At 45.8% G+C, this 12,843-nt stretch overlaps 1 protein-coding gene across 2 annotated transcripts; it reads right to left on the bottom strand.

Annotated features, from left to right (window-relative positions):
* Positions 1-1,530: 1,530 nt before the first annotated feature.
* Ptger4 (prostaglandin E receptor 4) lies at positions 1,531-12,228 on the bottom strand. 2 transcript variants are annotated; one of them, XM_021184123.3, is made up of 3 exons: positions 11,741-12,228; positions 10,302-11,236; positions 1,531-3,389 (listed from the first exon to the last, which is right to left on the bottom strand). In XM_021184123.3, the coding sequence occupies exons 1-3, from the start codon at positions 11,754-11,756 to the stop codon at positions 2,799-2,801; spliced, it is 1,542 nt and encodes a 513-aa protein (XP_021039782.1). In that variant the 5' UTR covers positions 11,757-12,228; the 3' UTR covers positions 1,531-2,798. The 2 variants fall into 2 exon arrangements, with proteins under 2 accessions (XP_021039782.1, XP_021039783.1); XM_021184124.2 differs by having other exon boundaries at positions 1,532-3,389; positions 11,677-12,228.
* Between the last annotated feature and the right edge of the window lie 615 nt (positions 12,229-12,843).

The raw sequence follows: 12,843 nt of genomic DNA, 5'->3' as shown, positions 1-12,843 counted from the left end.
CTAAAACATTTCAAAGGATGTATACCTTAAAGAACAAATGTCATGTGACTATTTCAGCAAACATGATTAAGCCGTCAGTGTTTTGGATAGTGAACCTGAGGTAAACATGAATGAGGTATGTCTTGCTTATTAGTAATACCAATTCATGAATGAGGTTTTTGCTTGCTCCATGGACATAGATGAAGTTATATACACATTAATTTATGTATAAATCTAGGGATGGATAATCTCTATGGGTCATATTCATGGAGGCCTGCAAAGATAGTGACTTGTTCTTTTGCCACTCTCTAAAAATATCATTCAACATTTGCAAAGAGTAAATAGTGAGTTTAAGCCTAGAGGTTGTTGCTAAAGTTTGTCCCCATCAGTGTCACCTCAGAACATTTTAACATTGTGGATACCCACACTACTGATACCACACCTACTGTAGATACCCACACTACTGAATCGGAGCCTTGCTGGGGGTGCAGGTACAATGCCGTAATCTCAGCACGCCACCGGAATTACAGGCCAGCCTGAACCATACAGCAGGAGTCTGGAGAGATGGAGGGGTGGGGTGGGGAGGGGAGGAGAGGAGAGTGGAGAGATGGAGAGGAGGGGAAGGGAGGAGAGAAGAGTAGGAAGGGAAGAAAAAAAAAAAGGTTTTATAGATGACTTATGCAGGCTAACGTCTTAGAAACACTGGTCCTGAGGAAGCAAGTAGGAAGTATTAATGCCAATAGTTAGTGATGATTATTTGGGTATTGAACATGCATCTAGTTAAGCCTAACTGGTTCTCCCACCAGTGGCATAAACTGGTGAAATCGAGTACTAGTTTGTCTGTCACTTACATCATGGTTCCTAAGTAAATAGACCGAAGGCTTTAGACTACGCTTGACAACTTAATAATAACATTATTTTAAAATTATGTTTAAAAATTCTAATTTACCTCATTAAGGGGAAAATTAATGCCTCCTATCTCTTTAGCATAGCTTAAGGTGGACCCTACTTCCTGAGGGTATGGTCCTTGGTCAGGTGATTGATTGGGCCAACAGGATTAACCGGATCTCCACTCTCCACCTAGAGATAATTTTCCCAATCCCCACGCCCCCTAATGCTGTCGCTTCATGGCTGCCATGAACTTTTTTTGGGTCCACCCACCTGGTGGCGTCCTCACCCAGAAAAGCATGACTTTTCCCTTTTTATTCTTTTCAGATGCTGGCTAAAGCCTATATGTGCTCTTTTTGGTACTCTGGGCTTTCTTATTCTCTAAAAAGCCTCTTCCGACCATGTGGCTGCTTGTCTGCCACGTGGCTGACCTCCATGTCTCTTAACTGAATGGCACAGCCTTTACTCTCTCCTCTGTCCTTCTCTGGTCAGCTGGTGAGATTTACAACTTGCTGCCTTGGAGTTTTTTCTTTAAAATCAAATAAAAGGGTCTTCAAGCTTCAAACCAAACCAAACCAACCAACCAGCCAACAAACCCTTTAAGTTTAGAGTGACGTAGGTGTCCCAAAACAAAACAGCAAGAAAAAAAAATCTGTTCATGTTTTCCAAAATTGAGACTATGGAACTCAGATTGAATGCAATTATTTATTGTAATCTCCATAATAATTTCAGTCGGTTCAGCTACTCTTTAAAATCATATCAGTATCAGGCTCAGACTTTAATCAAAACCAAGCAATTCACAAGGACACGTTAAGCAACAGGACATGCTTGCTTTCCTCTGAGAAAGCTCCTCCAAACACAGGTACAGTATTCCTGGGAGTTACGCGAAACTGTCAGTGTCTCTCGACACACGCAACAGAGAGGACACCACTGCATCTCTTTCTGCAAAGTTGTCTTTCTCTTTAAGTTTTAAAGGATGCTGTCGGACATTCTGTTGAACAAGTAAAACTACACACACTTTCAGGACAGAATATGCTACTTAGACTTTTTATGCTATACACTTCCCTTGTGGGTAGCTAGAGACCTAAAAAAAAAAAAGTATGTTACATCTTTAAAAATACCAATTTGTGGGGACAAAGGCTGAAAATATTTACCAGCAATGTTAGGTACTCCTGAAATCACAGTTTTCTGGATAAATAAATGTAATATTATGTTTTTATTTTTCATTATTATATATAGCTTGGAAAATATATTTTAGGTTGTTTATTTTTCACATCTTAAATACTACTTATTTTTTCTTTGATGATACTAAACTATTTTAAAAATTTATATCTATTTTATAGATATTAGTATCACTCTGTTTTCAACACCTTGGCCTGAAATTGTTTATGGAAAAAAAATAACATCGACAATATTAGCTGGTTATATTGGCAGGAGAGGGCATATCATGTGATTTTCATACCTTGTATTAACAATAAACCTTCTCACAGAGAAGAACATAAATACCTTAAATTATATTTCCAACAATAAAAATTCACATTTCATGCTTTAGTGAGACACTTAAGTCAGCTGTAAGTAAGCTGTCCTCAGAGTTTGGGGTAGAGCCCTTCCAGTAGCTGGACCCCTGGTATGTGCCAAATAGAGAGCTCTTTTGCTATGACAATAGCGTAGCTTCTGCCATCTTCCTGTCCAGTAGAAAAAAGCTGCCAAGTTGCAACTGCAATCTTGAGTCACATCAGAATGACAGCCAGTGTGCTTCAAGCCTGGGCACTCAAGGACCTCGATCTGCAGCCTTGGAGAGCCCTCAGGAGCTCGCCTGTTCTCTAGTAGGAGTCCAGATGAAGACAGCCCTTCCGAGTACAGCTATGTATGTCTATTGCACAGGATTTTATAAGATTCCAAAAACAGGGCTTTCTCTCCCCCTTTAGCTACTATATACATTTTTCAGATAATTTCAGAGTTTCACTGGGGAATGTGACTTGCAGAGAGTTTCCTTTAGAGGCAGGCTCCTCTCTGTGGCTCCCACTAACCTCACCCACCAACAGGACACTCTCAGAGTCCTGGCCCTGGGAGGAGTCTGAGGTCTCTGAAATTCGCAAAGTTCTCAGCGAGGTGGTGTCTGCTTTGGTCAGGCCCATGCCATGAGGACCTGGAAGCAAATTCCTGCCTCCGAGGCTGCTTTCAGTCAGGTCTGGCAGGTACAGGAGGGTCTGGGACGTGCTGCTGATCTCCTTTAACTCCCGGGAGAGGAAGGAGCGAGAGTGGCCGGACATGGCGGAAGATGTCCTCCGACTCTCTGAGCAGTGCTGGGCCGAGCTGTCTCTGCCAGAACCGCCAATGCGGCAGAAGAGGCACTTGATCTTCTCTATGGCTTTACTGAGTACAGTCTTCCGAAGAAGGATGTAAATCCAGGGGTCCAGGATGGGGTTCACAGAAGCAATCCTGATGGCCTGCAAATCTGGGTTTCTGCTGATGTCTTTCACCACGTTTGGCTGATATAACTGGTTGATGAACACTCGCACCTGTGTAAACGAGAGGCCCACGTTGAAATTTTTATAAGTACGCAATTTGGCAAAATACTTAAGTGCTCCATTTATCTTTGCAACGTGACGTGATGTAAGCTGCTCTCATGTGGGAATGCCTGCTCTGCTACAGCAGGTGACACAACAAGCTAGTCACTGTATTTTAAAGGAGACTCATTTTGTAAGCCAATTAACGGTGTAATCGTTACAAAAAGCTGAGTTGTCTATGCTTTACACCAGAGAAAATGCTTTGTTGTTTTGACCCACCGACAACCTCTCCTGTCACCCAGAATCACTGGAGAATTATGTTTCAGCGAGATGGTGTCTGCTTGGGTCAGTCCTAGCTCTCCCTGCTCTCCCTAATAATTACATGGTGTTACTGTCTCTCAGCTACTGCACATGGGCAGGCTCGGGAAGAGCCCTTCCGGAGAAGCAGTAGCATTGGGCTTTGATGGAGGAGGGGCAGTCTGCCAGCTTCCCACGGAAGGAAATAAGATTCGGCAGGCAGAGAGAAAGTTCCCTGTGCAGAGTCGTGGAAGAGTGAAATGCTATGTCATCCTCTAGGAAAGCCGGATGCTTCACTGGGATGAGCCAGGTCACCGTAAGCCTAGGCAATGTTAGCATTCCTTACTCTCAAGTGTACTCCCAATGTATTGTGGTAAAACTTGCTTGTAACCCAGGTAAAATGAAGCTCTGAGATCATAATCACTGCCCTGCTTGTGGGAATTATTTTAGGTGAGGAAGAAATAAAAAGTTATTCTCGTAGTCAGGAAAGAGGAATAACAGTTTTAAAGGGCGAATGAACACCCACAAAGAGCCTGTAGCCATTAGAAACAAACGTTTGTAACAAGACTTGATGCTTTCACTGTCATGGTGTTTGGTGTAATAACTAATGATTCATGCTATATTGCTTACCAGAAAAAGGCATGGATATGTTAAGAAAAATAGCAAATTGGGTAAAAGCTTTAAAAAACTTAAAGGTATATTTTTTAATTAATTTGTAAAATTCAATTTATATGCAACTTATTTCTTGATGATCTGAGCCAATGATACAAGCCTATTTCTGTTTCTTCATTGATCCCAGTTAGGCAAACGCACGTCCCCAGTGTTCTTAGTAGTCACTGTTTTTCCTCACTGGCTTTGGAAATATATTTGGTTGTAAAACTTGTAAAAACCTAACCTAAATTTCTATCTGTTCCGATATGTTAACAGCTACTCTTCTAGGAGCCACGCAATTGTGAAATCTAAAGATTTTGGAGAAAGGATTATCAACTACAAGTCTTGTAGAATAAAAGAGTCAAGTGGACTTCAGATGAAATTCATCTTGTTCTCTTGAGGACAGATCAGTAAAAATGATGGAAATTAAACAGCAGGGGATGTTTCTAAAGATGAAAGAAGTGTTGGGTAGGAACGGGCTGGTAGCCCTGTCTGTACAGGCAGGGTTTGTGTGAAACGGACACGCTAATAAGCCTCTAGAGGGCAGTGTTGCCTTACTCTGGAGCGGCTAGTGCTGTATCTCCTGGAATGGTTTTTGTTTTGTTTTGTTTTTTGTTTTTTTGAAAGAAGCTTTTAAAACAGAGTTTTGGTTAAGTTTAGACTTTGAATGATATATCTTAACATGTTTTTATACTGGTTGCTTCTCCACCAAAACCTCAAAGGAAACATGGTTTACCTCTGAAAAGAGGAAAATTCTGAACGGTTAAAACAAAAAGCTGTAGCTACTTAAAGGAACGCATGAAGAATTCACATTTTGTTTTCAAATTAAGTCAATGTTGTAAAAAAAATGAATGAATGATTTATTGTTTCATTTTATCTTCAGCCATAATTAAATTTGACGGCTATAAAAGGGAATGAAAACAAGGCATACACACACACAGACACACACACATATGTATGTGTATATATATATATATATATATATATATATATATATTGTAGTGTCTTTCAGTAAATGAGAGCTCATAGGGGTAGCATATGGATGGGTATAAAGTATAGCATTCTGGGCTAGGATACGATTCAGTGGCCTAGCATGCACGAATCCTGAAGCTTAATTCCCAAAAGTGCAGAATAAATTCAATAAATACTTCCAAATTCTAAGTTCATATAAAAAATTCTCAAAAGCCCAGTTGTGGAAGCACGTGTTGCTGATCAAACAGAACCTTTGAGTCAGGGCGGGGAGGCGGGGGAAAGGAGGAAACGTCTAAAAACCTTGCTGGATACAAACGAGGCTGCTTCCTTCCACTTCAGACCACGAGCAGCTGCAGGCCTTGTGACTGTCACTTGTGCCTCATATTGGCAGCGATTCTACAGTTCCGAACGTCTTAAGACTGATCAGACAGTAAGCCCAGGAGCACTGAAATAGCACTTGGAGGGGCTCCAATAAAGGGAGAAGGCATGGCTGCAGGAAGTTGAGGGGAGGGTGTATGGTAGTGTGGTTGAGAGGCCTGAGACGGGTTACTGGACAAGCCTCTCCATCGTTAGGCTGTGATGTGTAGGTGTTTACCATTTATACTTAAGTGGTTTGGATCTTTTTGTTGTTATTGTTTCGAGACAGGGCTTCGCTGTGTACCCCTGGCTGGCCTGGAACCCACAGAACACTCCCTGCCTCTCTCTCAGGAGTGCTGGGCTTAAAGGTGTGAGCCACCACTCTGAGTTGTGCATACATTCTTATAGTGCTTGGAACAACACCTAGGACCAGCGTGTATTTCATCACCTTACTATTTTCTTATTAACCCACGTGTGGAAACCTGGCCCCTGCAGACTACACGGATAACTGCAGGTAAAACACAGCTTCAGGGTACAGCTGATGGCGGGCGTTCAAAACATACTTATGGCAGGCTCTGTCACTGGATTTGAGCATTTGAGCACTGGATTTGTTCTGTTCCAAGCACAGGAAAGGAATTATCTCTGTGTGCTCTGTTATCTCGTTGCCTTGTGAAGAGCCTAGGATTGACACAGCTGTTACTAGAAGTCCTCACCACACCCCTGGAAAACAAATGGCCAAGGAAAATGCCCTTAACTGAGTGGTGGTATGAGCCTGTGTTTCTTGTTACTTCTAGGCCACTAGCTGGTCATTCATTGCATGCCAGCCGCTTAATCCCTACTGGTTAATATCTACATTGCGAATCTATTTGAAAAGTTGTTTTGCATTCCTAATTCACAGCTTCCACATTTCAGCTCTAAGGGAGACAAAGTCCTGTTATAGATGTTCAGTAAAAGCAAAGCTTGAGATGTCAGTAAAGGTGATGAGAAGAACTGAAGAAAGATTCATTCCCAGCCATCCAATTAGACACCGTTCTTCATCTGTAGCTGGGGAAACCGAGGCGTGGAGTGGGTAGGGACATGAGCCACTGAGCTGATTCCAATAAGCTGCTGGGTTTGGCAAAACCCTGTTTTTCTGTACTGCTCTGCAGTCCTCCCAGGGCTTCTAAAGGCCTTCCGTTTCACATTATGACTCAAACATTGCTTCTAGGAAGCGCAGTTCTTTTAAAACTTGGTTGCTTTTTTTTTTTTTTTTTTTAGAAAAGCAATCAATCTCATTGGTTTTGTTACAGTGGCATCTAAATCAATCACCTCCCTTTTACCTGTGCATTTGGCTCATGCGATCATTTAATGAGCCCACTTCCAGTTTGCCTCCTACAAAAAGTGTCCCTGTTTACAGTTTTCATCTGCTTTTATAAGCTGCTGGGGATGCCTTGATCGACTTTCCAGTAAGCAACCAGAGAAACGCAGGAAACTCTTTCCCTAAGGATGAAAGTTTTTCCTGACTGAGGTGGAAGATTAATTAATTTGCCATACTACTGGTAGCTCCAAGTAAGAAGAAAAATAAAAAATAAAAAATAAACAAGCAATAAATATGTCCCTGGCTCCCTGCAGGTGGAAGAAAATACCTTTCCAAATCTGACAGTCTAGTTCTTTAGCCCCGAGGCAAAAGATCTGATTATAACTGTTGTCTCAACATTAGTATTATAACCGCAAAAATAAGTACCAGGAATTGATCTAGCTACTGTATTTAATATGGTGACCTTAGGAGTTTCCATTGATCATATATTTCTAAAGAATGCAAAATATTTATCTTAAGCATGAGCTTTCACTTCTTCAGCATCTCCTGCATTCAACAACAGCAGCCACCCAACCCCGAGAGCAGTTATCAACAGCAGAAAAGACACAAAGACAAGCAACACGCCCCCACCCAGTATTGCTTGTGTGATCGTGTCTGCTTCCATTTTCTCTAGTCCTTGGTTATTACCCACTTGGAGAATTTTGCAGATTCGTCCCATTCATCATATCCACAGTGCAGTTCTCAGTCTTTCTCAGTTATAGCTTTCAAGCTGGGCTCTGTTTTGCAGAACAAATTAAAGTTCACCTTCCAGACTAAATTATCAACCTCTCTGTAAGACCTCATCTAGCCTCTTCTTCCCACAGGTCCAAAAGACAGACACTGGTGTGTTTTTCAGTGGCCGCCTGTCCTCCCTCTGCCTTGTATGTAGCTCTCTGAAAGTCCAAGTCAGCTATAGTTGCTCTGCCAAGTAGCCTTCCTAAAGCATTGGAAACGACCTGGACACTTTCCTTCCTGTCCAATGGTATGAGAACTCAGTTTTATTCCATAATGTTAAAGCAGATGCTTTGCCAGTTCCCTCTGAACTGAAAGCATGTACGCCCAACTGCTTTAACTGTCAGAGAGCTTGCAAAGCTTTAATCTCGAGTATTCCCAGAATATGGGGGCGGGGCTGTAAAAAACAGCCAAGAAAAGACTGTAACTCTGACAGTTTCTTTTGGTCCTTTTAGCAAGCATTGCATTGTGGGTGACCATACTGGGTTCCATAGCGCCTTATCACTTGTCACAATTGGTCTTTAGTTAAACTGCCTCTGAGAGAGTAGATTTTTGTAGCCCAAACTCAAGGGTAAACCAGAAGCTACTCTTTTATTTGATTACTTATTTCTCACGAAAGCAAGGAGCGTTCTGACCAGCATGCTCCCCCCCTAGCTGAGTTCATTTCAGCTCTCAGAGAGAGATTATGACTTAACATCCTCTACCCAGGACTGACTTTCCACAGCAGTTTTCATTAGCTAAAATGTGACCCACATGCCAGCTCTGAATACAGTTCTGGATCCTCTCACACTGCAGGCTTTGTCATAAACGGCTCTGAACCCGAGGGCCAGGTTAGTCCATAGTATTGGTTTCGTGTGCCTCTCCAGATGACAACGGAGACTACTTTATTGGTAGCTTCATATGAATTGTAGAGTCACATGTTCACTTCTAACCATAACATCTAGGAAGCCTGTGCACCGTTACTAATGGCCTAGCTCCGATTCCTCAGTTCTGTGAAGTGGATGTCCTGTAAATAACAGCTACTTACTTTGTCATTTACTGTCCCATAAAATAGAAGGCAGAGACTAGAGGCCTCAGCTCTTCCCTTCCAGATCTCCCTTTATTTTGAGTTGCCATTACAGACAGTAAAATATATTTATGCGGTTTGAGTGTAACTTAACCCTGTAAATTGCATTAGGTTCTGAGATGGCTTAAAGGCCCTTCCGGCCAGTCATATTTATGTCTGTTTACACACATTGGTAAGGAGCTACTGTATGCTGGCTCTCAGACACTGCTAAGTTTTCTTCCATTTACAGTCACTTTTGTAAGAGATAGAAATATGTCCAAATCAAAGATAGCTGGTAGTATTCGTAAGAGCTAGAAAAGAATAGTAGCCCGTTACATGCACTTCTACTTGCTCCAGTGGACATAGATGGCAATCTGTCTTTGAATAGGTAGTTTAGAATTTCTAGGAATGCAGTCTTTTGAGAGATAGAGCTCAAAACAAGATACATTCTAGCTGAAGAATTCTGCTGGACCAATGATTTGTTTCTGGTGCGTTCTGTCAGTGTCACATGTAAAAGCAGAGATCAGAAGAGGCATTTGCCCCTTTCTGCTTTTAATATTTTTGACATTACTGATGGCAGCTTTAAAGACTCTGGTCCTCAGAGATGAAGTGCATCATGACATCGACAGATGTTCCGCAAAGGAGCAAATTAGAAGTGTTCCAGCAAGAGACTAATACTACAGTGGTGAGGACTAGAGTCTCTCTCAAGGAGAAACTGCATTGCTCCTGCTCGTTAAAAATCAAAGGGCAGTGCACACCAACTAGTCCGTCATGCTTTCTTAGCTTGCAAAAGAATAAGGAACTTGAATTTGAACCATACCCAGTTCAGGAGTCTGTTCAAGGTTTTGGGTGGTAGGCGGTGGAGGGGCTAAGGGAGGCTTCGGGGAGGGCAGGGAGCAGTGTGACTGTGTCTGCGAGATTATTCTAAGCAAGGCACTCTTACTCCTCCGTGAAGCGAGTCCTTAGGCTTTTAAGCGGAAAAGCATCTCAACTATTCTAACCTTAAAATGCTGCGTAATTTAGAAAAAAGTCAAGGCCTGAAGAAATCAAAACGGCTGAACCTGCACTCTCTCTCCCCAAAGAAATGAATTCAACAGAGCTTATCGCCCTGGGTTGGCCAACTCTGGGCCACAGAGTGGAGCGCTAGAGTAAGTAACGCTAGTGAGTTGTCCCCCTCCCCCCATCTAACTGAACCCGCCTGAAGGTTCAGGGAAGATGCAAAGCAAAACAGGGCAATAAGGGGAACCTGGCGGGGGAGGGGGCACAGGGGGTTGTCCAGGGGACCTCAGAACTCTTGCTTTCGGGGAAAGAACCTCAGGGGACCTGGGGGGGGGATCACCTCCTCAGTCTTTTTAAGGTCTGGACTTAGAAGGAAAACCTGGGTTTGCTCAGAGAAGCCTTGAAGCGGTCCCAGCCCAGAACTGGAGAAAACTCTCTCCCCCCGCCCCCCAAGGAATCAGGGAAAAGGAGGGGAGCGTGGAGGCGAATGGAGGCAGGAGAGAGGCCCAATGGGTCTCAGGCCCCAAACACTTACCACGAGCGGAATGGAGCAGATGAGCACCACCAGAGAGGTGGCGATTAGTAAGATGACCATCTGGATCTCCGCACCGGCGATGCGCCGGAAACTCCTGCGGCGGCGAAAGTCGCTGAGGCGCTGCAGGGCTGGGGAGGCCCCAGCGTGGCCCCGACAGGCCACCGAAGCTACCGCGGCGGCGGCAGTCGCATGGTGCTGCTCCGTGCCCAACGAGGTGCGGCGCATGAACTGGCGGTGCATGCGGAGCAGCGCGCCACACACCAGCACGTTGCAGAGCACGGTGGCAAGGATGAGGAAGGAGCTGAAGCCGGCGTACATGTAAGAGAAGGCGGCGTAGGCCGTTACGTTGGTGGTCCAGTCGATGAAGCACCAGGTGCCCGGGTACTGCCGCTTGGATCTGCCCAGGCCCATGTTGGGCAGCGCGCAGAACAGCACGTTAGATGCATAGATGGCGAAGAGTGTGAGGCCGGCCAGCCGCTTGTCCACGTAGTGGCTGTAGAAGTAGGCGTGGTTGATGGCCAGGTAGCGCTCGATGCTCATGGCACAAATGATGCTGAGACCCGACAGACCGAAGAAAAGTAGGATGAAGGTGCTATAGTCACACAGTGCCTGGTCTCCGGGCCACTGGCCCTTCATGTATGTGGCGATGGTCACCGGGCTTACCAACAAGGTGCCCAGGAGGTCAGTGACAGCCAGCCCACATACTAGAGTGTAAAAGGTCGTCTCTTTCTGCTCCTTGCGCGACTTGCACAATACTACGATGGCCACCAGATTGCCCACCACCCCGAAGATGAACATCACTGCGGGAATGGTCACCGGGCTGTTCAGCCTCTCCGGAGTGGAGGAGAAGGACGCGTTGACTCCGGGGATGGACATGATGGTGGTGGTTAGTAATACACAGCGTTGGAGCTCACGGTTCGATCTAGGAATGGTACCTAGAGAGAAAGAGAAACAAGCCATTTACCACTTGCAAGGTGTTCGACCCATGGCCAAAATGCTGTGTCGCCTAGATAAGGAGAGCACCCAGATCCAACTTCCTCATCGGTAGCTACTCATTAACTGTGGCTACTTAAATTCCCAAGCTCTGGATCCGTTCTGTCAAGAGCACCGCTCTGCTGACATTAATATATTTATAAGCTGGTAACTGCATTTCCCGCCTATCTCCACCCCCACCGCTCCATAATCAGCTCATTCCCTCACCGAGATGAGCAAGACCCTTCTCAAGGGAAAAGTGACTCCCTAGTGATATTCCCCACAGAATAGATAAAATGCTCTTTGAAAGAAGTTATGGACATTTTGGGACACTATGGGACATTCTGTTCTTTGGTTTCCCGGAAGAGCGCCTGACCACGCAAAGACCTCCATCCCGACTTACCTGTAGGGTGGGGTTAGGAGCCCGGTGTGCCCCAAGGCTCAGGCCTCAGATGTTCAGGACCTACCTCCAACCTCAGCCATCAGTCTCTTCCCACGCAGTGCGGAACTTGTCAAGTTTTGCCGTCTCGGAACCGGGGCTCGGTGGCTGCCAACTTTCCGGAACTGAGGTCAGAGTATCTTGCTTTCAAAAAAGCTTGGAAAGCCAGAGAGGCTAGCAGGGATGGGTCGGTGAAGACCAGTCTGGGGTTTCTTGTTTGATTTACTAACCCCTCCTCCTTTCAAAGGCGAGTCTCAGCTTTGCAGGGCCCGCGCAGGTCTAGTGCGGGAGGTCAGCGTCCAGGTGTGTCGCTGCCACGCGTGCAGGTGGAACAGCGCGTAGGTCCGGGCTCCCTCCTCCCCAGCAGCGGGCTGAACGGACAGCTACCGGAGAAGGCGGTTGCCGCTGAGGCCGCTCCTTGGGCTCTGGGGGCGGCACGGGGTCCACTGGGCCTGGGGCTCTGACCTGAGGCCGTTCATCTTCCTCTCCCGCTGTCGGGTTTCGAGCTTCGCTTTCGGCTTCTCCAGCCTCTGAACAAACTTTTCTTCTCCCGCAAGTTTCCCTGGAGTGGGCGGAGGCAGTCAGAGCGCGGCCCGGGCTTCCATTGGCTGATCTGGAAAGGGGCGGGGCGAGACCTCCTCTAGCACCGCCCGGGAGCCCGGTGATGGAGGGCAGGGCGGAGGGCTGGAGGGACCTGCGGGGGTGCCACCGGGCTGCGGGTGCAGCTTCAGTGCCTTCTCTCCCTCGAAGGTACCGAGATCCCCCAGATCGAGTCCCCAGGAAACGCCAGCTCGAGCTTCGCCACTCCCAAACTGGGCATTTAGCGGGAATGATGCTGGGACCTGTGTCTCTGGTCTACGTTGCTCTGCGGGTTAGAGTGGTTAAATTCTCACATCTTCCACCCACAGATCAAGCATGTGGGTCTTGAGATGTCGGGACAATTGCTTTAGGGCTCTACCTGGGAGCCACAGAGCGGAGAGGAAAAGTGGGTGTGTGGTTGTCCGTGGGTGTGTACGCCCGAGAGCTCCGGGTGGGACTTGGCAGAGGCATGGGTGGACGGGTGAGTAGGTACCAGGCTTGGGCGGGGAGGCGATTAAGAATCCATCCTCTCACCATAAAAGGAGTTACTTG

This window comes from Mus caroli, unplaced genomic scaffold (assembly GCF_978045245.1).
Source record: "Mus caroli unplaced genomic scaffold, Mus_caroli_1 scaffold_16, whole genome shotgun sequence".
Lineage (NCBI taxonomy): Eukaryota > Metazoa > Chordata > Mammalia > Rodentia > Muridae > Mus > Mus caroli.
Note: the sequence above shows the minus strand (reverse complement) of the source record. Positions and strands in the feature narration are given on the sequence as shown.